General features: G+C 42.8%; 1 protein-coding gene across 3 annotated transcripts in view; it reads left to right on the forward strand.

Moving 5' to 3' along the window:
• LOC126278966 (guanylate cyclase 32E) overlaps positions 1-26,522 on the forward strand; it is an 829,856-nt gene that overhangs the window by 542,144 nt on the left and 261,190 nt on the right. For all 3 annotated transcript variants that reach the window (XM_049979279.1, XM_049979262.1, XM_049979270.1), the window contains exons 9-10: positions 11,289-11,436; positions 17,767-17,857. In XM_049979279.1, the coding sequence (XP_049835236.1) occupies positions 11,289-11,436; positions 17,767-17,857 (239 nt within the window). The remainder of the gene's footprint in view (positions 1-11,288; positions 11,437-17,766; positions 17,858-26,522) is intronic.

Raw genomic sequence — 26,522 nt, forward strand, 5'->3', positions numbered from 1 at the left:
ACGTGCACCTTCCGCCGACCACTGGCGACAACGTCGATGTACTGTGGAGACCTCACGCCCCACGTGTTGAGCAATTCGGCGGTACGTCCACCCGGCCTCCCGCATGCCCACTATACGCCCTCGCTCAAAGTCCGTCAACTGCACATACGGTTCACGTCCACGCTGTCGCGGCATGCTACCAGTGTAAAAGACTGCGATGGAGCTCCGTATGCCACGGCAAACTGGCTGACACTGACGGCGGCGGTGCACAAATTCTGCGCAGCTGGCCCCATTCGACGGCCAACACTGCGGTTCCTGGTGTGTCCGCTGTGCCGTGCGTGTGATCATTGCTTGTAAAGCCCTCACGCAGTGTCCGGAGCAAGTATGGTGGGTCTGACACACCAGTGTCAATGTGTTCTTTTTTCCATTTCCAGGAGTGTATTATTGTAATATTACCAGGTCCACAATTAACCAAAATCTGAGAAAGAAAAAGAAATGGTGTAGACTGTTATAGCACCTCAAGATGAGTCCCCAGAACTCGAAATGTATCGTGCACTGAAATGAAATTATAATTGTGACTGTTGGCGGTTGTTCTTTATTTTACGAAAGTAATACAGCCAAAAAAGAAACACTGACATCTATGGATAAAATTAAGTAAAATATTTCTTTATTTCGTAATATGATGGCTTCACACTGTTTCCAAACGAGTTTAATTTCCATTGTATTGTACTGCCTCTCTGTTAACAAAACACATCTCACACTTATAATATGAAGTTCACTGTCGCAGAGCAGAAAAAGCTTGATGTTGAAGTGAATAACATTAAACGGGTTCAGATATTTTTTGATAACAGCTCTCTTTCTCCTATAGTCTTATATTCAAATTTGCTTCTTACCTGAAACCAACTCAAATTTCATCAGCACATAAAAGCCTTCCAAGTTCCTCAGTTCAGACTCAAATTTCGTTAAATTATCTTTCACTTCATTGACATTCTTCAATTTCCTTAAGTGATTAAGATCTTACTTCAAATTACTATTTCAACAGTCAATTGTAGCAACCAGTTTTATTAAGAAAACAAAACGGAATACGCAGGCACTATGAGCTATAGTTTAGGGGTCTTAACATTGATTCACGCACTAATTCCAATTAGACTTCTAGTGTATGCGACCTCATAAATGAGTTTGTATTTTGCCGGCCGGAGTGGCCGTGCGGTTCTAGGCGCTACAGTCTAGAGCCGAGCGACAGCTACGGTCGCAGGTTCGAATCCTGGCTCGGGCATGGATGTGTGTGATGTCCTTAGGTTAGTTAGGTTTAATTAGTTCTACGTTCTAGGCGACTGATGACCTTAGTAGTTGAGTCGCATAGTGCTCAGAGCCTTCTTTTTTTAGTTTGTATTTACCCATAATAATATCATTATATAGCCTTTAATGCTAATAAACGTCTCTACGATGTGAGACACTCGTTCTTGTTTATATAACACTTACATACAAATACCTCACACGCCTGCTTAGCTGAGTTGTAATGTGCTTGCCTGCCATGCAGCAGGACCGTGCTCCATTCCCTGCCGGTTTGGAGATTTTCTCCGGCCGAGGACTGCGTGTTGTGTTGTCCTCATTATCATCTCATCATCACCGACGCGCAAGTCGCCCACTATGGCGTCGACTAAACAAGACTTGCACCCGGCGGCTGACCTTCCCCGGACGGGGTCTCCCGGTCCAGAATGTCACATGATCATTTCGTTTCATTTCATGCAAATGCGTCAGATTATGACGGTTCGATTAACTGTTCCAAGGATATTAGGAATAAGACATTCCACAGTACCAACTCTGGACCATGTGCAGTAACTGATTTATGACACCTTTCTTTTCGTTCCTCTGGCTTCCCAATACGTCTTCATTCTTGCTCACTGTTCTCCTCTTCCTATCAATGACCTTCCTCTCTGTTTAAAGTTTCCTTCTAAAAAACCATTCACTTTTCGCACCTTTCCCCATAATTTATGTCTGTTTTCTATGTGTATGTCTTTGTCTATTCCCAACTCCTATAAGTCTGTCTTAACTACAATGATCCACGAAATTTGAGTGTTTGGAATTTTGTCAAAGAAGTTGATTACTTTTTTTTCCCAGCCTCTTGGTAACCATTCTTCTTAAGTGACCATTAAAAGTAACCCCCCACTTTCTCATCGTATTTGTTATATTCTAAGTTTAATTTTTAATTTTGTATGAATTTTATTTATGTTTCATTTCTGACAAATATTTTACATTTAATTACATTAAAAATAATACACTGCATATGACAAATTAAATCTGTGAGAAATATACGGATTTCTGGTGGAGGGAACATGACAACTTACAGATTGCTAGTGAAGCCTTAAATACGATTTCATAATAAGCACAGGGCAATTTTTTTGTAATATATTAATTGCTAAATTTTCTATCATATCGCTCTACATGCTATACAGAACATATTACGAAAATAAGTACTCTTATCCCACTGCTAGTTTCATACTGCAGTGTTAGTGTGGCAAGGTAGGCAGAACACTTGTGAGATTTCGAAAGTAGTAGAGACACAGTGACAGAACTCAAGCTTTCGGCAGAGGTAAGAAGGGAAACGGGGGTGGGGCTGCTTGGCGAAAGAGCAGTGCGCTATCCCAAGATAGCGGTAAAAGCATGGTCCATGACAGGCAACGTGTTGCGTTTGAGTGCTGGTAGACACACGGATTAATCTAAAAAACTGTCAAACAAGGCCACACCTGCTTGTCATCACAGTCGTTCACTTTCTAGAAAAGGAGAGAGAAGGCCTTCACTTCAAACCCATTGTGGGTCAGCACACAAATTACTATGACGCAGTATACCTTTACAGTCTTCTCTTAAGATAGCTTGTAATTGGACTGATTGTTTCACTAGACGAACTGCCAACAGAATTAGTATCTCTAAACACTGTTTAAGTGATACCATAACTTGACTAACTTGTTATTAAGACACAGTGCCATGAGGATCTTGGCTCCAGTTTGTAATCGCTGTTCTTAGATACAGAAAATGGCTAATTGCTAATAACAATTCTCCGAGTTATTTGAATGCTATCGTTATTCGAAAGAAATGAATATACAAAAACTATCTCTGAATACTGAGCGTATCAATGCAATGCAGTGCACTGTGCATGTTATTTTGTGGAACTCAAACAAATGCCACACAAAATCAGCCACAGCATTTCTGCATTAAGCAACAGATGACAAAACATTCCGTTACTCCAGGAAATAAGCGTGCAAAGAAGTATGTATTCGTTACTAATAATGTGGGAAAACTACGTGAAACTCGAGCTGCTTCATCACCTGCGCTGCTTACAACTATCAAGAGGCAAAAGCACCTTGCGACATGTGTGTACAAGATGCCATCAGATAACTGGCTCAAGATAAAAGCTGAATCATAAATATACGTTATGTATTCACTAAATAATTCAGGAAACTTGAAATGAGTAACAGCAAACTCAATTAAATAATCTGTATCAAATTAAGTAAGAGAAGGACATGAGCCACTTGGCTTTCAAAATTCAGGTGGAACCTCAGGCGAAAATTTTAGTAACTACACAGGCTCAAATCTCAGTGCATGGTAACCAGCAAAAATGTAGAATGACTAAATTGTAGAATAGAAGAAACTGTAAGCACGATCCCGTAACCAGATTCAAGTTCACGATAAACGTAAAGGATCTGAACTTTCGTAACATTTCATGCCTAACCAACGGCTCGTCTGCGCAAATCTTGGTTAAGTTTAGCACGCGGCATTAACAAAAGCTTATAGTCTGACTGCAACGTCTTGCATATAAGTGATCACTTCGAAAAAATTGAACATTCTCTCCGAAATTGGTGACCGCTGCTGCCGCTGTAGAGCTGCGTCTACCTCAGGCACCCCTTCAAAAAATAAGTCTCCGTGTTTTAAAACAAACACAAATATTGCCCAACTAACCGCGATCTATCTCCTTGACTACGCGCCCGGAAACCCCCAGGGCGAGCATATTTCCGCAGCAACGTCTCAAAGAGACACAACTCTAATAACGCACTCTGCTTATCTGGTGTAGTTACAGAACGCCTTTCAAAGACCGTGAGTTATTGAAAGCAAGGCTATTGAGGAATTGAAAGTATCGTTTGAGACGCAACTTTCAAAATTAAGAGCATACTATTGCAAAAGTAACTAAATCACTTAATTATGTTCAACAATGAAGCAACATAGATAAATTAAACTGTAAGGACTAAACTGGGCTCATTTGGTGGCTACCGAAATATGATGATTTTTGTCTAATCTTGTTACATCAATGATTGTAAGATATTTCGATTTCCACAGGTATCTGACAAAACCAGAAAAAAAACTGTTTTAGAGAGCCAGGTGCTGTTCTACAAAGCAATTTCGGTGAATTCTGTTGGATATAAAAGAAAAACATTCATCTTTGAAGACAGAGCAAGGATGTAGAATTTAGACCACATAGATGGAGCTGCCAGAGCTTGTTACCGACAGTAATGGACTGGAGTGAGTTGTCAATGAATGAAAACAAAATGAGATGAAAATATTTTGGGCAGAATTTTGGCAACAGAGGATCTGTAGGATATTATGGAATGTGGGATGTTATGGAACGCCAGCCAAAAGACGAACGATGTTTGGTGTTATGGAATATTTAGCAGTATGTGAGCTGAAGATTAAAACAATGCTTCCATACTAAAATATAACTTAAGTAATGATAAAGGTGAAGACTGCACAAAGTCAGAGTTTCACAAAGAATGCCAGAAGCAATCTCATTAAAGGAAGAACTTACGTGAAGAACATACGACCAGCACCAAATAACGTAATTAAAACAGCTGTAAAGGACAAATTCTGAATACTGAACGTAAGTCCCAATATACCAAATGATCGCTTCATCTACTATCAAGTCATGACTTTTGATACAACAAACGAGTTTGGTGTTCTGTCATTCGTGCGGAAACAAGTAGAGGGCAGAGAGTCCTCTCGCAGTATACACGCATAACGTTAGCGCAGGAACGCATTAACGGGAGGCTTGCAAGTGAACAGTTTTGTACGCAGCATATTCCACTCACTGTACCCTTTGACAACTGAACATTTGAGAAAATGATTAGTTTCAGAAATACTCACCCTGTCGTCCGTGGGTAGATAGTTGTTGTTGATGTTCTTTACATAGGATAAAACACTCCATTTCCATATTACTACTGCCTACAAAATATTTGTTGATGGTCTGTCACCCAGTTTACATATACACTTCGCCACAGCGTTTCGAACGATATGCATCGTGATCCATGACTTGTATGCTCATGCATAGCTTCTAACAGATGATCCGTACAAATTATAAGAATGGATACACTTATATGACTATGTGTGTATGTAAAGATACGTTTAAAAAAGAAGGGAAAACCCTGACTAAAAATTGATAAAGTGGTTGGAAAGTTTAAAAACGTATTTACAGAATAACAGAATCTTGATCTCGTTAAGTACTTAATATTATGGAGGCTAGGTTATTCGGCTTAAGAAACAAAGACTTGCGTAACGTAGCTGAGCAGTTAGCTGTAAGAAATGGCATTGTTCATAGATTTAAAAATGAAATTGCAGGCGAAGATTTGGCCAACGGATTCCTTAAAAGACATCCTACTTTATCTGTTCGAAAACCCAAAGCAACATCTGGTGCAACAGCCATGGGTTTTAATAAAGTAGCTGTCGATAGGTTTTTTTCGTTACCAGCAAATGTAATTGGCAAAAACGTACTAACGGCTTCTCGAATATTTAATTGTGATGCAACAGGTGTTTCGGTTAATCCTAAAAACCTATCAAAGATCATAGCTTGCAAAGGGAAACGTCAAGTAGGATCGTTAACATCTGCAGAAAGGGGCGAAATTGTAACCGGCCACATTTCTATTCCAGCAAGCGGAGCTTACATGCCTCCAATTCTTATTTTTGTACGAAAGAAGAAGCAGTAAGGATTTGAGTTAGGACTGCCACCAGGAGGTTGGGCTGAGAATGGATGACCACCGAGTCATTATTTGCATGGTTTAAAAAATTTGTGGAACTTTCTAAGGCATCAAAAGACTTCCCAGTTCTTATTATATTAGATAGCCACTCAACACATACCAAGAACACTGACGTTATAGACTACGCGAGGGTGAGTGGCGTTTCGTTGCTATGTTTACCACCATATTGCTTTCACAGACTTCGGCCGCTTGGTGTTTCTTTTATAAAACCTTTAAGTCTTCATTACAGTGATGAATTGCGAAAATGACTACGTAGCAACCCAGGGAAGTCGCAACTCTCTTTCAGATTTCAACTCTTTTTGGTTCAGCTTTCACCATAAGTGCAACAATGATAACCGCTATGAAAGGTGTCGAAGTTACTGGAATATGGCACACGGAACCATCCATATTCACCGATGAAGATTTCCTCCCGGCAGACACAACTGACATCGAAATTGATAGGCCGCCAGATAAAGAGTTTATTATATCTGGAAAAAGAAGGAGAGAGCATTCAATACTAACGAGAGTGATTATGAGGAAAGTTCGGACTGCGAATGTTTATATTGTAGTGAATTTTATTCATAATCTGTTGAAGGCTGGGTCGCTTGTTCCATGTGCAAAAAATGGGCACACAATTCTTGTGCAGGAATAGATAGCGAAGATGATGAGTCTCTCCTAGTGTGTGAATTTTGTAAATAGACTTAAGAAAAGGATACAATAAAATGAAACATCTAGTTGGACATTAACGTTCACTTTAAACTAAATACATACCGAGCAAACCAATATTTTCAGCATTTCGATAATTTTTTACGTTTTTATAATCACTTGTACTTACAACCCCAATCTGCCCCTTGCACGGGGCAGAACGGGGCAAATGACACACCTTTCTGTTTCTGAGTGAAAAAAATATTGTTCTTTTATTTTATGCAATGTTCTTGTATTTTTGTGATTAATACATCATAATGTGTTCATATAAAATTGGTAACTCTCTTATTAAACACTTTTGTTGTTTTAATCAATGTTTTCAACTTTGTACCCCATTCTTCCCCAGGTTCCCCTACATATTTTCCACAACTCCTGCTAAACCACTGCCCTGATTTCAATCAAATTTGGTATACACACCATCTAAAAAGAATCACTGTACGCGCAAGAACCATCCACTTCTCAAAGCGGTAGCACTGGGGGTGAAAAAGCAGTGTAGTCCACGACTTGCGAATACCCATAGTTTAGTCATCCAATACTGGAGAATAAGAGCACTTAGATACTTGTAACGAACATGGCACAATTTCAAACCTTTATGGAACTTACTGTCGCTGAAAACCCTCACGAAATGATGAAAGGAAAACAGTTTACTGCTCACCACATATCAGCTGTCATGCAGTAAGACTGCTGCATGATGTTCGACGTTTTAATTTACTACTTCTATACTACTAACTGTACTCATGATACTTTTGCAGACATAATTCACATATAACACTGAATTTACCGGAAAAATTACATCTTTCTACGACTCTTAGTCTAGGAGATACTACATCATAAACAGTGAATGGGTGAAAAACTAAAGCATCATGCAAGGCGCTTAAATTTATTACTTCATTGCTACTAACCATTCGCAACACTCTACACAGGCAGTGTCCGAATCTGCCGTTGAGTGTTCCTACGACTGTACGGCTCTTGCTTCAGGATATATGAGTTCAAAAAAGGAGATGAGTTAAAAATTATGGCATGATGTGTGACGTTTTAATTTATTACTTCATTGCTACCAAGTCTTCACAGATGGTAGTCACATATAACTATGAATGTAAGGGCAAAATTATATCATTCTACACACATCGGTCAGGAGATCATCATCATCATCATTTCCTGCAGGACTTATTCCCGCGGCAATGTAGGGTCGGCCTTGTTAGTATGAGTTGGCAGTGTTAGTTGCAGAGGTGGCCGGATGCCCTTCCTGCCGCCACCCCAAACTCCTCAAGACGGAAGTAGTGTACCCCATGCTGTCTGCATCTAGTGTAAGCCATGGAATAGTGTGAACTTTTTCAAATATCTGCGAGCCATGTAACTGAGGCGGAACGTGGGGATCAGCCCGGTTATTTACCTAGCGGGATGTGGACAACCGCCTAAAAACCAAATCCAGGCTGGCCGGCATACCGGCCCTCGTCGTTAAACCGCCGGGCGGATTCGATCCAGGGCCGGCGCGCCTACCCCAGCCCAGGAAGCAGCGCATTAGCGCTCTCGGCTACCCTGGCGGGTCACATAGGTCTGGAAATACAACATAATAAACATTGAGCTGCTTGAAAATTAAACTACTGTCTTATGTATACTACTACTTGTGAAATATGTTAAGTACGTTAAATTATACATACAGCAAAAAAGTTATGCATCACCCCTGTTCCCAGAACTCCTGAAGATAGATGTAGATGTTGATATTGTACCACAGACACAGTCCCTTTGACTGTTCAGAGGTGTCACTAAACCCGCCCAAAGATGTAAACAACCATGCATGAGCAGCGACCGCTAGACGGAGGGGTCGGACAGCTAATCATTTCTAGTAATTCCACCAGGAAGGAGGTACACGGCCCGTGTTGTCTAGAGTTCAACCATGCCTAGACGGTCAATACCGCTGTTCAATTGGGACTGCATTGTTACTTTGTGCCAGGAAGGGCTCTCAACGAGGGAAGTATCCAGGCGACTCAGAGTGAACCAAAGCGATATTGTTCGGACGTGATGGAGATACAGAGAGAGACAGGAACTGTCGATGACATGCCTCGCTCAGGCCACTCAAGGGCTACTACTGCAGTGGATGACCGCTACCTACGGATTATGCCTCAGAGGAATGCTACGATGTTGAATAATGCTTTTCGTGCAGCCACAGGACGTCGTGTTACGACTCAAAATGTGCACAATAGGCTGCATCGTGCGCAGCTTCACTCCCAACGTCTATGGCGAGGTCCATATTTGCAACCACGACACCATGCAGTGCGGTACAGATGTGCTCAACAACATGCCGAATGGACCGCTCAGGATTGGCATCACGTTCTGTTCATTGATGAGTATTGCTTATGCCTTTAACAAACGATCATCGGAGATGTGTTTGAAGGCAATCTGGTCAGGGTAAACACCTTATACACAATTTCCAGCGAGTGCTGCAAGGTAAAGGTTCCCTGCTGTTTTGGGGTGGCATTTCGTGGGGCGACGTACGCCGCTGGTGGTCATGGTAGCGGCCGTAACGGCTGTACGATACGTGAATGCCATCCTCCGACTAATAGTGCATCCATATCGGCAGCTTATTGGTGAGGCATTCGTCTTCATGAACGACAAAATCGCACCCCCATCGTGCACATCTTGTGAATGACTTCTTTGAGGATAACGACATCGCTCGACTAGAGTGCTCAGCATGTTCTCCAGACATGAACCGTGTCGAACATGCCTGGGATAAATTGAAAAGGGCTGTTATGGACGACGTGACCCACCAACGACTCTGAGGAATCTACGCCGAATCGCCGTTGAGGAATGGAACAATCAGGACCAACAGTGCCTTGATGAAGTTGTGGATAGTATGTCACGACAAATTCAGGCATGCATCAATACAAGAGGACGTGTTACTGGGTATTAGAGGTGTGTACAGCAATCTGGACTACCATCTCTGAAGGTCTCACTCTGTGGTGGTACAACATGCAATGTGTGGTTTTCACGAGCAATATATAGGGCGGAAACAGTTTTTTATCTCTACTCCAATTTCCTGTACAGGCTCTGGATCTCTCGGAATCGGGATGATGCAAAACCTTTTTTGAAGTGCGTATTTGACGTGTGCTTATGCGGCAATGACACGGGTGAAAAGCTCATCCTGAACAGATTGTTGAACCTTGCTGGTGGCTAGGTTCAATCCCCTGAAGATGTCGGACAACTGGCTCGAGGAAATGTTGTCAAATTTGCACTACGTCAACCGGCAGCAAACCCGTGAAGACTATTTACAAATTTTGTGCCCATATTACTTACTTGCTGGAAAGAAATAGTTTGGGAGTAAGAACCGCTGGCCTCCTTTTAGGGTGAGTGTCATAACGTGGAAAGAGTAGGGGGAGGGAGGAGATGGATAGAGAGATGGGAGAGGGGGACATCAACAGACAGCAGGGAGAGGAGGAATCATATGCAGAAAGGAGAGGACATGAATAGGAAGATGGAAAGCAGACTGACAGATGTAAGTGGGAGAGGAGATAGAAAGGGCAGGAGAATATCGACAGAGAGTGCGATAGAGGAGGTGGACAGAGAGGAGGTGAAGGAGGAGGTGGAGAGTGAAGGAGGAAAGAAGGAGATGGTCTAGTAGATGAATATAGTAAATAAATTCCCAGGATATGCCAGGTATTCATCTTGTTAATAATAAGATTGGTTGTCATTGTTAAAAGTAGACGTTGTACTCTCCTGTATAACAGAAATATGTTACGACATTTCCGTTGCGCTTTAAAAGAAATATTATCAGATTGTAACCAGGATATTTGATCTAGTAAATCAAATAAGGGCTTAAGGAAAAGCAAGGGATTTAAAGTAGCGACCCAACCCAGTTCAGTTAAGGCTGACGCAGTTAATAGAGAGAGTAACCATAGGCACCTTTTACGTAGCTGATCGTACCATGGTACCCGTATATATGACGAGAACTAACAGTAACAACCTTATATATAACCAGCCTTAGCAGATCGTTTACATTTAATTTATAGTATGTACACTCCAAAACTAGTATTAGTGTTACAGATGACACGTTGATCATATGTAGTTGGTTGGTCGAACTTTAAAATAAACGGCGTTACATCAAGTGTTTCTTGTACAGCTGTGGCATAACAAACCAGTCACATATCTGTAACAAGCCAGGTACGTCAGTGAAGCTAGGAGGCTGTAACAAGCTGGTCAGGACAGCTAAACATACAACTTCTAGCCAAAGAGAAGGCTACTGGTAGCAAACTTCTATCTTAATTCAAGGAAAAAATTTGTGATTTGTAAGTCTGGAATACAGCATTGTATGGAAGTGGATAATGGATTGCAGATAGAACCTAAGTATTTGTGATGTGGTGCTACAGAAAGATGCTGTTAATGTGGAGTGATGAGTTAAGGAAAGACGAGGTCTCACGCGGACTGCCAGAAAATAAATATGTGGAAAACATTGACTAGGAGATGGGACACGATGGTTGGACGAATGGCTGAGATCAGGAGATAATTTTCATGGAGTTTCTATTGTGTAATTTATTGCTATAAGTAATGGTAAGTAATCTTACCAGCTCTTCAGTGACGCTGGGTATCACTCTTACTTTCTGTGTGCAGGTACATGGTGTATATGGATGAGAACGGCGACGCGGAGGGCAACTATACGCTGTTGGCCCGCCAACGCCACCACAGGGAGCCCGGCGAGTACGGCATGTACCCGGTGGGTGTATTCACCAGGTCCGCCAGCGGACGGAGGGCTCTCCCGGTGAGTCACCATATCACTTTCAAATCTTCCTAAACTATCCTGCAGAATATTATTTCACTACTGGATTTTTTAAACATGATTCATATTTGATACCCATTGTCTGAACGTCTAGAGCATTGAAAAGATGTTACAGGGTGAATATCAACCAAAACACAACAAGAGTAATAATTGAGCTGTGCTGCGGATCGCTGTTTGATGCTGTTTGTATGTTTCCGCCCTCTGTTGAAGGCCAGACGGTATCGTTTAGTTGACATGGTTGCGGTTATTTGTCCTCTCGTGTTGACTGGTGCCATTCGGTTTCGCAAGCGTTACCTGTCCGCTAGTGGCAGCAGCGGCGGTTATCGATATGCAGTAACTGTTGCCCTGTCTTTGGGGTGACGTCGTTGTTTTTCCGGTCGTGTGAGTGGCCCAGTTCGTTTGGGGACTCAGGAGGAGCCAGCTCCGCGCAGTGCCAGAACACGCCGGGACCGCTGGCGGCACACATGGACTGCTGGACGGAAGGGCTGTGATCACGAGGGTGCACGACCTCGTCGTAAACCGGATTCAGCAAGCTTTAAGATGACTGCATTTCAATCCCAGTAGAGAAACCTCCGCCATTGTGATATCTCGATTCTCCAATGACTTGGGTTCGTGTTGCTGCTCGTAGTGTCGCCGAGGCGAAGAGCAGGGGGTGATTCTTCTGCTGGTGGTAGTGGTTCCTTTCTCATTTCGGGCGCTCTAAACACAGTATTCTGAGGAGGTAGTGCAGACCGCCAGTTCCGGCTTTGGAGTATTGTTCCATCGTTGCATTTGGTTTATCGGACGTCAGTTAGGTTCAGCAAGATTATCATTAGTCATTCGTTAGACTGCCACAAGTCTGAGTTACCATCTTGTGAAGTGAATGCAACTCTTGGCTGCCTATCTCATCGCTCTCGAAAGTGTTTGTTACCGGACCTACTCAGACCTCGATTCCTGGAGCACAGTCTGGATCAGTTGCTTGTTTTTTTAATTAACTTTTGCTCTTGTAGTTGCTGTTTTAGAGCAGGTTTCAAATTTTTTATGTTATTACCGTTCCTGGCGTGTAAGGACTTCAGCCGTGTTTGTGATCATTCACCTTAAAATTCTAATTTGGTATTTGTATTTTAGCAGTAAGCCTTAAAACCTTATTAACTGCCATTCCTGGCGTCTGACGTCTTCTGCTGTGTTTGTGGCGATATACCTTAATATTTCAGTACCTGTAAGTTGTAAATTTCATCCATTTCTTAAACAATTCAAAATATTGCCATTCTTGGCGTATAAGGCCTTCAGCCACGATTGTGACCACTTGCCTTAAAATTCTAATTTGGTATTTGTATTACGCACTAAGCCTTTAAAACCTTATTTACTGCTGTTCCTGGCGTCTGATGCCGTCTGCTGTGTTTGTGGCGACTTGCCTTTAATATTTCAATACCTGTAATTTATAAGTTGCAGCGAGTTTTAATTTATTGCCATAACTGGGGTGTAAGGCCTTCTGCCCAGATCACAGTGGCTTGCTTTTAAAACATGATCTGTTGTATCTGTATTTAATGGTGATTTGCTCAAATATAACTCACCGCAAACACTGTTATTTACACTGATGTTTATTCCTCATTAATAACGTGTGGTATTGTTTTATTTATTGTTGAGTCTGGAATTGCTAGTTTGAAATAAATTGTGTGTAATTGTCAAAGGCAACCAATAGTAAGTGATTACGGCCCCACCCACAATCGTAACCGAATCCTGCCTTCCCTTGACTATACCAGGTCACAATAATATGTATTAGAATAATATCAGGGGCTGTCAAAGGAACACTGCTAACTTTAAACATAAAAAATTACACTGTGTAAATCAATATTGCAGAGAAGCCTTGAATAAAAAAGTACTGCAACACATTTTGTTTCTGAAATCAGGTTGGTTTCATCCAGGATTCCAGTACTGAATACACCATATTATTCCCCACTCATTTGGCTGCAAATGCTATTTTTCAATATAATTTCCGTTTAATGTTACGGCCTTGTTCCTCATCTGACTAAAAGGGCCTTTATGCCCGCGTGGTACTACTCTACTGATCAGCGTCAGAGTCGCCGGCTTGTTGCATCAATAATCTCTCCATCATCCACGAACTGCTTCCCGAGGACTGCATCGTTTACTGAGCCACACAGATATAAGTCGGAAGGTGCGAGTTCTGGGCTGTAGGTGGATGCGGAAGATACACTCCTTTGAGTACCCCAACGGTGGGCGAGTGAGTCACCATCACCAGCAGAGACGTCCGATTGAGCGGCGAGGTGTGTGTTTGTGATTCACCGATCATCTCGAATGAGACTGTAAGCATGTTCCAACGCTGCAGGAGTCACACAACGTGGTAGGTCGGACAGGTTTGAACGCCTTTATTGCGATGATGACAGACGCTTCGCCCAGCGACTCACAGTGCGTTTGTTCAGTCAGGTCTCCATAGACGTTCTGAAAGCGCTTGTGAATATCTGTGATGCTCTGGTTTTCCGCCAAAAGAAACTGAATGACAGCCCTCCGCTTGGGACCCACCTCCGTTACAGAAAATTTTAAGGCTTCCTATAGCGTCGCCACCTATCGGAACTTCATGGAACCCTTGGGACTGAAGCGAAATATTACTCCACGATATTCCACGACAAATTTCGCATTTTTTTTCAATTGAAATTGGCCGAGAAAAAATAGTGGTTAATTACTTGTTGAACGTCCCTCGTAACACTTGTAAATAAAGATATTCATGATAGTTTACAGACTCGTAATGCAATTAATATCTAATTGAATTAATGTCAGAGTAATTAAGAAACATAACAAGTTTCCTATTGCTAGACCTTGCACTATCAACCACTCACTTTAGCCATAGCAACTCAACTCTTAATACTAAAGTAAATGTTTAATAACACTTTATTGCAGGGACTATTAACAATAAACGTTTTGAGCAGTGAGTAGATATCTGCCCACATCACGAGCTTTCCGACTGCCAATGGCTGCCGACACCACCAAAGTACGAGCAGCGAAAATGGTGTTTCTGCTTCGAGTGCTTTGACCAGTCATAGGCCAGGAGAATCCATGCTGCCTGGCGTGGTTGCGCTTCGCTCAGCCAATAAAAAGTGCAGACGTTCCCTCTCAATGGATTCTGACACCTTGACTCCCGACCAAGACGCTACCAATTCTTAACATTCTACCAAGCTGTGGGGCTTGTAAATTACAGTTTACTGAGTACCGGTTTGTTACAAAACCTTGCACATTCTCCCCTATAATTTTTTTTAGAATGGGAATTCTCGAATGTAATGAAAATTTTAAAGGAACAAGGAATTCAACCAGAGAGTCCACTGCCAGTTCTTCGTTTAAGATTTCTCATTTTATAGAATGCTTCAACCTCAGGTAATACATTTAATTTAGGATCAGAATACCTAAATTCTACAATTTACATTTGCATGTGGGTATATTGTTGTTGTGGTCTTCAGTCCAGAGACTGGTTTGCTACAGCTCTTCATGCTACTCTACCCTGTGCAAGCTTCTTCATCTCCCAGCACCTACTGCAACCTACATCCTTCTGAATCTGCTTAGTGTATTCATCTCTTGGTCTCCCTCTACGATTCTTTCCCCTCCGCACTCCCCTCCAATACTACATTGGTGATCCCTTGATGCCTCAGAACATGTCCTACCAACCGATCCCTTCTTCTAGTCAAGGTGTGCCACAAGCTCCTCTTCTCCCCAATTCTGTTCAATACCTCCCCATTAGTTATGTGATCTACCCATCTAATCTTCAGCATTCTTCTGTAGCACCACATTTCGAAACCTTCTATTCTCTTCTGGTCCAAACCATTTATCGTCCACGTTTCACTTCCATACATGGCCACACTCCATACAAATACTTTCAGAAACGATTTCCTGACACTTAAATCTATAGTCGATGTTAACTAATTTCTCTTCTTCAGAAACGATTTCCTTTCCATTGCTAATCTACATTTTATATCCTCTCTACTTCGACCATCTACAGTTATTTTGTTTCCCACATACCAAACTCATTTACTACTTTAAGTGTCTCATTCCCTAATCTAATACCCTCAGCATCACCTGATTTAATTCGACCTCACTCCATTATCCTTGTTTTGCTGTTGTTGATGTTCATCCTTCTTTCAAGACACTGTCCATTCCGTTCAGCTGCTCTTCCAGGTCCTTTGCTGTCGCAGACAGAATTACAATGCCATATTCCCCCAAAATTATCTATAATATTAACTAATTTCTCTCCTTGTACCTAAGAATCCTCCCTGAAGTTTATAAGTTATTTATCAAATTTGCGTATTCTTTTCTGTCAGTTCTCAGACGATTCATGTTGACATACAACGTTAATACTTTATTCCAGCACTGTACCATCAGTGTAATCATTACTCGGTATCACTTCTGTCTCTTTACTTGGCTCTTTGACCAGTGATAAATAACATAAAAGAGCATGGAATTACAGCACCAACTAATCAATATCTACAGAACACCTCCCGCAAGAAAACCACTACCCTCTTCCCGGTGCCCACTGCCCTGCAGACTGTCGTTTTCTATCGCGAAATATCTGAGAATCAACGTCCCAAGGAAAGAGGTAGTTTCATTGGCTCCATATTATGACACCCCTGAGGCCTCGTCCTGTAGATTCTCAGCGGCGGTGTGTCTGAAACATTCTCCTCTGCCACTCATAAGGAAACCGCGAGATTTTAACTTTGGATGTCGTGGTTCTCATCTCCATCGCAGAGCTGTCAAAAGAAGGGGATAAATGTAGATAAGAGGCGCTCAGACGACCTCTCCATCGTGTGACATGTCGAAGGCGAAAAAGTGACTTTTTAATTCTATTGCGGTGTGTAGTAGGAACTTAGAGCTTGAGAACTTTTCATTATCGTAGTAGACAGAATTGTAAGAATAACCATATTGCTACAGCGGCTACTGAAGAAACTTTCCAACAAAGCGAAAGGCATGTGGTCTAAATAAGACCACATGCAAAAGACGGTATTAACCTACATACACTGAAGAGCCAAAGAAACTGGTACACCTACGTAATACTGCGTAGGGCCCCCGCGTGCACACAGAAGTGCCGCAGCACGACGTGGCATGGACTTTATTAATGTCTGAAGTAGTGCTGGAGGGAATTGACACCGTGAATCCCGCAGGGCTGTCCATAAGTCGTCAAGAGTACGAGGGGGTGGAAACATGTGAACAGCATGTTGCAAGGCATCCCAGATATGCTCAATAATGTTCATGTCTGGCGAGTTTGGTGGGCAGCGGAAGTGTTTAAACTCAGAGGAGTGCTCCTGGAGCCACTCTGTAGCAGTTCTGGACTTGTGGATTGTCGCATTGTCCTGCTGTAATTGCCCGAACCCATCGGAATGAACAGTGCACATGAATGGATGCAGGTGAGCAGATAGGATGCTTTCGTTCGTGTCACCTGTCAGAGTCGTATCTAGACATATCAGGGGTCCCATATCACTCCAACTGCACACAACTCACATAGTGTCTCACTATCATGAACACTCCCTTGCTGCCATGTAGGGTCCATGCATTCACAAACTTGTCTCCACACTCGTATACGTCCACCCGCTCGATAAGATTTGAAACGAGACTCGTCCTACCAGGTAACAGTCGTCAACAGTCCAATGTCGGTGTTGACGGGCCAAAGCTTTGTGCCGTGCAGTCATAAAGGGTACACAAGTGGGCCTCTGGCTCCGAGAGCCCATATCGTTGATGTTTCGTTGAATGGTTCGCACGCAGACACTGACTGATGCCCCAGCATTGAAATCTACAGCAATTAACGGAAGGGTTGCACTGCTGTCATGTTGACCGAGTCTCTTCAGTCGTCGTTGGTCCCGTTCTTGCAGGATCTTTTTCGGACCGCAGTGATGTCGGAGATTTTATGTTTTACCGGGCTCCTGATATTCACGGTACACTAGTGAAATGATGGTAGAGGGAAAATCCCTACTTCATCGCTACCTTGGAGATGTGTCTATTCGCTCGTACGCTGACTATAACAACACATTCAAACTTACATCTTGATAATCCGCCACTGCAGCAGCAGTAATCGATCTAACAACTGCGCCAAACGCATGTTGTCTTACATAGGCGTTGACGATGGCATTGCTATCTTCTACCTGTTTACATATCTCTGTATTTGAATACGCTTGCCTATACCAGTTCCTTTGGCACTTCAGTGTATAAAATGTATACTTTTAACGTCTATGTGATGCACATCTAAGGTATCAAGTTCCCCGGCGACAGTGAACTCATATTTTCACATGAACATAATTTTGGAACCCTGTGTAATCCGTGACGACTGCTGTGTTACAGGATCTACAGATGACTGCGACCATCGACTGGGTGGGAGGGAGACCGCCCATCGCAGAACCGCCTTGTGGCTTCCGCGGCGAGAAGTGCATCTGTAAGTAGCTTTACATCTGAAGCTTCTCATGCTTTCACTGATACACAAGTTAAAATTGAAAGTCATAAGTCTTTCTAAAATGTTACTCGTTGTGCTAGCGCACGCGACTCATCCAAGTAACTAGGAGCTTACAGCAAAGAATGCCTAACGTTACACATAAAACACCTCGTATAATTGTCAGACTTGCGGAATTCACTTTTTTTTAAAACACTAACTAAGGACACACACTAACTTTTCGTGTTTAACAAAAGCTTTCCATTGTGTGGGTCAGTGTTGTCGAATCTTAAAATTACGGGAAGATGTCATTAGTGGTTCTTTTCGTGATCAGCAAACACGAAGCAGTAACAAACGTCTAATTTTTAAATGTAGATCGAAAGCCTGTCTTGCAGTGTCCTCTGATAATTCTTTGAAAGGTGCCATACGTACATATTCTATGAAGTTTTGTTTCCATACCAATTTCCATCATACACTTCAGCGAACTGTAAGCGTCCCATGTCCTTCTGCATGTAGCTTTGCGGCAGACTATCTCATGGAGTGGAAGATAATTAACAACAATAAAATAAATAACTCCTGCATAGAAGATTATTTTCAATGGCGCAAAACTTCAACATCGAGACCGCCACTATCGAAAGAAAACCTTCGGAATATAAACCTCTTAACATTTTTGTGAAGTTTGTCATAAATATTCCACTACAGTTCGAAAGGAACAATGATGTATATCGTTTTACAATACCAGAAGCAAAAATGACATTCATTACTCCACATTACGTTTCTTTCTACCACAAAAAGGGTCCACACTGCAGTAAAAAATTGTTTGATCTCCAGCCCAGTGATCTAAAATGTCTGTCAGACAGCAAAGTAAAATTTGAAAACAACCTAAAAAAGTTTCTCCTTGACAACTTTTATATTCCGTAAAAGAATTTCTATTATTTTAAAATGTAGAAGTTGGGGAAGGGGGTTAGGAATTACTAATATCTGTCTATTAGCAAAAGAAATCCCTTATAATTGTTCAACATGCAGCCATATTTATAAATTAATTTGCAGTGTCACTGTTAAATGACTCGATCGACATCATTACAATTTATAGTGCCAAATGATCAATGGAGGATGAAACTAACTGACTAACTAACTAACTAAATCTTCCATAAAGCTGTATGTCACAGGCCACTTAGTATCTTGCAACCGACCCTGGTACGTGCTACTGCCTTGCTTTCGTATTGCTCTTTGAATATTTTACGTCTGGCTGAGAACGATCTGTTCCTCTTACTGGTTTCAGATTCGTATGTTATTTCCTTTCGTAAATCAACATCTTCTCACAACCGCAAGTGGCGCCGTAAGCCCTCTAGCAGCTAGATCGCTCTGAACCTTCATGCTTGCAGTTTCGCCTCTTCATGTAGAGTTCCTTCAGCCCGCAGCGACACCATAGCCACACCATAACCGTTTCCGAACGCTTCCGTGTGGTACTGTCATGGCAGGTAGTGTACTTTCGGTTGCAGTTGGCTGTGTTTGGAAATAATGAACTGTTAAGCTGTTACATGTTTCCTAATCTCATCGTTACAGGACGGCAACACTCGCGGAGATTTTTATTTCTATTATCTTGTTAAGGATAAAGTACAAGAGAAATAAATCTTGTTAAGGATAAAGTGACCTTGCCTTGCTGTACTGCGAACGGCTGAAAGCAAGGGGAAACTACAGCCATAATCTTTCCCGAGGGCATTCAGGTTTAGTCGAATTAAATCGGGTGATGCTGCGGGAATTAGATTAGGAAATGAGACGCTTACAGTAGTAAATGAGTTTCACTATTTGGGGAGCAAAATAACCGATAATGGTCGAAGTAGCGAGGATATAAAATGTAGACTGTAAATGGCAAGGAAAGCGTTTCTGGAGAAGAGAAATTTGTTAACATCGAGTATGGATTTAAGTGTTAGGCAGTCGTTTCCCAAAGTATGTCTATGGAATGTAGCCATATACGGAAGTGAAACATGGACGATAAATAGTTTAGACAAGAAGAGAATAGAAGCTTTCGAAATGTGGTGCTACAGAAGAATTGTGAAGATTAGATGGGTAGATCACATAACTAATGAGGAGGTATTGAATAGAATTGGAGAGAAGGGAAATTTGTGGCACAACATGACTAGAAGAAGGGATCGGTTGGTATAGCATATTCTGAGGCATCAAGGGATCACCAATTTAGTACCGGAGGGGAGCGTGGAGGGTAAGAATCGCAGAGGGAGACGAAGAGATGAATACACTAAACAGATTAAGAAGGATGTAGGTTTCAGTAGGTATTGGGAGATGAAGAACCTTGCACAGGATAGAGTAGCATGGAGAGCTGCATCAAACCAGTATCAGGACTGAAGACCACAACAACAACAAGGTTGAAGTGTCGATATTGTTGAAGGCGAAATTAGATGCATATACTGTTTGAGAATAACGCCCAAAAAGCACCTGGTCGCAACTCTGCATATGAAATGCTTTCCCTAACTGCAGTACGTTTAAATTTGTGGTATTAGCGGCAAATACAGAGTGATTTTGCTAAATAGGCGACAACCTGCTTCCTGAGAGAGAAATCAAAATGGGCCATACGCATATGATCGGAAATGCGATCCAAGGAAAGTACAGGAGGTACAGTCACGTGACAATGGAGATGAAAGTTCTTTGACAGTCAAGGTTTCAATGACACTAGAGAAAACACCAGGCAAGGGGGGAATGTACTAGTGTTCTAAGTCCACACTCAAGATCTCATGTACACGGTACAGCCACATCAATGTGACCACAGCCTAAGTACGAAGTTAAGTGCAATAACCACTCACAGACGGTAGGTGGCATCACAACCAGTGAAGGATGTATGAAGTGGAATGGGGGCGCGGGGGGGTGGGGTGGGGGGGGGGGAGAGTGGAAAATAATGCAGCCGTTATTGTAATGCGGAAACGGAACGATTTATCAGATGTTTAAAAGGGCATGGTTATTGGCTTTCGTGTCAAGGGTGGAAACATTTTAGAAATGACTGTTTCTAACCAGTTCTCACGTTGCCGTGGTTAAAGAATACCGTGCGTGCAAAATGGCATTATTGAAATCCGGCGGCGAGGAATCTGTGATGCACCTCCGTCCATAGATGTCAGTGGTGAACGACGGTTGCTAAGATTTGTATGGCCGAATAGACAGTACAACTGTCACGCACCTGTGTTCACTGCTGTTGATTGGCGACTGAGGCTGGAAGGCTGGAATTTGCACGTCAGTTTCACAACTTCACATCCACTAAGTAGCGATAGTTGCCTTTTCAGATTAATCATGTTTAATGGTCGTTGGCTTGCGCGGTGTGAAACGCCTGAAAAAAATACTTTGCAACAACAGAGGGCGCGTTATAGTCGGGGAATGTTTTTGTGACGTTCCCTGCGTGACCTCGTCATTCTGGAAGGCATAACTGATCAGCATAAGTATGACTCGATCCTTGGGGACACAAAATGAAGCTTGTTTCTCCTCGGCTAAATGGCATCTACCACCAGGACAAAGCAACCTCTCAGACAGCTCACAGAGTACGTGCATGCTTCTAAGAGAACAAGTGTCGTGCCCCCCCTCTGGCCACTGAACTCCCAGGATTTAAACCAAATCGAGAATCTGTGGGACCACCTCGATCGGGATACTCGTGCTATGGATCCTCAGCCGAGCATCCTACCGCAGCTGGCCACAGCAGTGGTGTGGGCAGGGCTCAATATACCTGTCGGTACCCTCCACAACCTCACTGACCCTGTTCCTGCACAATTCGCAGCGGTCAGCACTGCAAAAAGTGATGATTCAAGCTTGTGACTGGCTCTCACATTAATATGGCTGGACAGCTTATAATGTCTGTATGGTACAGAGTCGTCACGGAGGCAAGTTTGTAGCTAATGAGGCCTGTACACGTTGCAAGTGATACGGTTAGTGATATCATGGACAACATTACTGTTTTTTAAGTTTGGAGCTAAACCACTAGAACACACTAAACTTTCCCATTCGACTGTCGTCTTCTCATGCATTCTATTACTGACTGAAACCTTTATTGTCAAGGATGTTTTATCTCCACCTTCAAGTGGGTGTACCTCCTTGGAACACGTTTCTATCCGTCTTTCCATATGAACCTTTTTTCTCAGGGTCATCTCAGTGTTCGTTTGACGCAGTCCATCCCCATTTAGCAGCATCATCTTCTATAAGTCAATATCATTTAACTGTAGGCCAAACTGCATGTGTATATGTTTTTGTAACAGAAATCACTGATTGGAGTACTGCACGACTGATTTCACTCGTATCAAATGAGACAGCGTAAATTTTCCCTTCCGTGATTGCACAGTCTAATGATTCTCGCTTGCCCACTAGAAAAATTATGAAGTATTCCTGACATGAGCAACAAGAACAAACAGGCAGGAGGCCTCGAAACTTTACGCTGCAAAACTGATTCTAACTGCTATTCCCTACTCTTACCAGGTCATCCTTCCTTCCTTGTATTATATGATTAAAATAAATGTGTCCTTCAGTGTTACTTTTGAATATGAAAATTGAAACTGACTTTTTCATCAAAATTAAATATTTAGCGCTGTGGATCTTAATTATTGTCTTCTTGGCTGGAAAAGAGTAAATGATTGATTCTGCAGTGATGCCTGGTGTCTCCGCAGCGCAATTGAGCGCACCCAAGGTTAAAGTTGTTCTTAGCAGCCGGTGTAAGGAACAGCTTTCCAAGATCTGCATCGTAATGTAGCTCTGAAAAATTCTAGACGCTTTTATTGAAGAGCAAGTCAGACGGATACGATTCTGAACAACTATAATAATCTGTGTCGGTAGGGAAAGTTCCACAAATTTTCGCTTTTCACATAAGAGAATATGTTCATTCCAAAAGACCGTTTTGTTAAACAGGGATCGCACAGTACGCCCTAGCATTTAAAATCCTGAGTCTCCTGCTTGCTTGCACTTTGTATCGTAATTACTAGGAAGGATGAGCATAATATTCACTTCAGAAATGAGAAAAGTTTTGTCTTGTAAGACAACAGTTATTATTACAAAAAGACGTTCTTCTCAGTGGTCAACTATTACAATATACACTCCTGGAAATTGAAATAAGAACACCGTGAATTCATTGTCCCAGGAAGGGGAAACTTTATTGACACATTCCTGGGGTCAGATACATCACATGATCACACTGACAGAACCACAGGCACATACACACAGGCAACAGAGCATGCACAATGTCGGCACTAGTACAGTGTATATCCACTTTTCGCAGCAATGCAGGCTGCTATTTTCCCATGGAGACGATCGTAGAGATGCTGGATGTAGTCCTGTGGAACGGCTTGCCCTGCCATTTCCACCTGGCGCCTCAGTTGGACCAGCGTTCGTGCTGGACGTGCAGACCGCGTGAGACGACGCTTCATCCAGTCCCAAACATGCTCAATGGGCGACAGATCCGGAGATCTTGCTGGCCAGGGTAGTTGACTTACACCTTCTAGAGCACGTTGGGTGGCACGGGATACATGCGGACGTGCATTGTCCTGTTGGAACAGCAAGTTCCCTTGCCGGTCTAGGAATGGTAGAACGATGGGTTAGATGACGGTTTGGATGTACCGTGCACTATTCAGTGTCCCCTCGACGATCACCAGAGGTGTACGGCCAGTGTAGGTGATCGCTCCCCACACCATGATGCCGGGTGTTGGCCCTGTGTGCCTCGGTCGTATGCGGTCCTGATTGTGGCGCTCACCTGCACGGCGCCAAACACGCATACGACCATCATTGGCACCAAGGCAGAAGCGACTCTCATCGCTGAAGACGACACGTCTCCATTCGTCCCTCCATTCACGCCTGTTGCGACACCACTGGAGGAGGGCTGCACGATGTTGGGGCGTGAGCGGAAGACGGCCTAACGGTGTGCGGGACCGTAGCCCAGCTTCATGGAGACGGTTGCGAATGGTCCTCGCCGATACCCCAGGAGCAACAGTGTCCCTAATTTGCTGGGAAGTGGCGGTGCGGTCCCCTACGGCACTGCGTAGTATCCTACGGTCTTGGCGTGCATCCGTGCGTCGCTGCGGTCCAGTCCCAGGTCGACGGGCACGTGCACCTTCCGCCGACCACTGGCGACAACATCGATGTACTGTGGAGACCTCACGCCCCACGTGTTGAGCAATTCGGCGGTACGTCCACCCGGCCTCCCGCATGCCCACTTTACGCCCTCGCTCAAAGTCCGTCAACTGCACATACGGTTCACGTCCACGCTGTCGCGGCATGCTACCAGTGTTAAAGACTGCGATGGAGCTCCGTATGCTACGGCAAACTGGCTGACACTGACGGCGGCGGTGCACAAATGCTGCGCAGCTAGCGCCATTCGACGGCCAACACCGCGGTTCCTGGTGTGTCCGCTGTGCCGTGCGTGTGATCACTGCTTGTACAGCCCTCTCGCAGTGTCCGGAGCAAGTATGGTGGGTCTGACACACCGGTGTCAATGTGTTCTTTTTTCCATTTCCAGGAGTGTATATTCAGCTTCTTAGAAGAGCGTATGGCTCTGAGCACTATGGGACTTAACAGCTCTGGTCATCAGTCCCCTAGAACTTAGAACTACTTAAACCTAACTAACCTAAGGACATCACACAACACCCAGCCATCACGACGCAGAGAAACAAGAACGTATACTGCCAAAAAGTAATATTTTCTGATATCTCGCAGCAGTGGCAGCTGTCGTTTCTTTTTTAACAATAGAAGTACACCTCATTTGGAAATACGTCCTTCATTAGTCAAGTCCACTACCAGAAAAAAAATCATTAGTCAAATACCACATACAAGATTGTTATATTCTCTCGCTCACTAAGAGCAAACCGTAACTCCTGCAAAATAGGAAATTTAAAGTAATTAGATTTTGCAGAGAGACATGTTTTATGTTTTCGCTAAAGCCCGTAATTTTCGAATAATTCAAGGCAAATGGAGAAATGTGACCCTGAAATGGGTTTTTCTTGAATAATTCGAAAACTGTGGCCTCCAGCGGAAACGTATCCTCGTATGAAATGTAACTACATTAGATTTCCTACAAAGAGGTCGCCTTCACTTTTTCTGTAGAACTAATGGTTTGCACATAGTGACCGAGAGAATATGAAACTAACACGTGTGGTGTTTGAAGGCGTTGCCGGTTGCATAAAACTTATCAGTAGGGGCAGCTGAATATAATGCAACTATGACAGTAGCGACCAAGAATGACAGGATTCTACGCTGCTCTTTTTGTGATAGATAGGCGGCACATGATGAACATTTCGTCCGCAGTAGAGATTCTCACAAGGGAGCCGTTAATCTCTCATGCAAACAGAGCGCAGTTTGAATCGTTGAGAGATGTCCGCATCACGCTCTAAGAAATCTCTTGGCACTCAATGAGTTCGGACAAAATAGCTTAAAATCGTGTACTGTTCGCAAGAAACTCAGCTTTGTTTAGTGGGAAATCGACCCATTATCGTAAGGTTCTTTGTTATTCAGTCCCCATCAACTCGAGAGCGAAATAACATAATATAGTACTCCTTGGTCGCTCAGAATGTTTTTACGGTGTTAGTTATCTATATTGTTCAGACGCTTTTAAAAAAAATCCTCTTACTTTCATACAGCATTATTAATTTATTGTCGTTCTGCGAGAAACTGACAGCCCATAAGAAGAATCACTTTCTTTTGCTGCCCATCTTCGTAGTCTGTCGCTGGTTACAAAAGGGTAGGTGCACCTCCCAGTAACCATCTCCGACGTTTAAGAGGTGGAAAGGGGAGTAGTGGCGTCCACTTACCTCGTGATCCAAAATCAGGTTTTCCTTTTGGAAAATAAGTAGCACAAAAAAATCAGTGTCTCAAACGTGGTGCCAAATCGAAAGGCTTACAGGACGCTGTAAGCCTCACAGCATCTCATTTTACCTTATTTTCGTACAAGTTTCGATAGTAAACGATCATATTCAGTTGCAGGAACCATCAGCTTAGCATTTCTGCGTATAAACAGCCAACCCGTCCGAAATTATCATTCTGCCTCGAATTAGTTATCAGAGAGTCAAAACTACTGCAAAAAGTTTATCCTCTCAAATTACGTTTGTAATTTCTGCTGGGTATTGTTGAGAGTTTTTACGTTGACTTACATCGTAAAGGTCAGAGAAAATCATGAAGATGCATGTAGAGGGTGTGGGGTGTTAATTGTGGTCGGAGCATACCCCTAGGACGTACAAAACCAACTTTTAGTGCCCATCAGAATGAGGAATCAACCCAGGTGTTCATGTAAATTAATTGGAAACAACTATTCGTATACTGTTGCGCAACGGAAAACTTCTTATTTAAATGGATGTTAATTAAGCATGAAACAATTGTGTACCAAACCACTCACTTAGATATAATAATGGGAGGAGTGATCTTCTAGCTGTGAATGGAAACAAATGGTCACTATAACGAACAGATTTACTTATTTTGAACATGAAGATTATTCACTGACATCTTAAAAGGTGGCATTAGTTATCGGATAAGAGAATACAACACAAAATATTACCATACTACAGGTGAGTAAGGAGGATAAAACACAGTTACGTTAGTAGATCCCGGACACGGCCAATGACAGCGGAAGTTATTACTCACGTGTAGAAAGTACACGGGAAGATAGGAGTGAACAATAAGAGGTTATTAAACAGTGCATTGTGGA

The sequence above is a fragment of the Schistocerca gregaria genome, chromosome 1 (genome assembly GCF_023897955.1).
Source record: "Schistocerca gregaria isolate iqSchGreg1 chromosome 1, iqSchGreg1.2, whole genome shotgun sequence".
Lineage (NCBI taxonomy): Eukaryota > Metazoa > Arthropoda > Insecta > Orthoptera > Acrididae > Schistocerca > Schistocerca gregaria.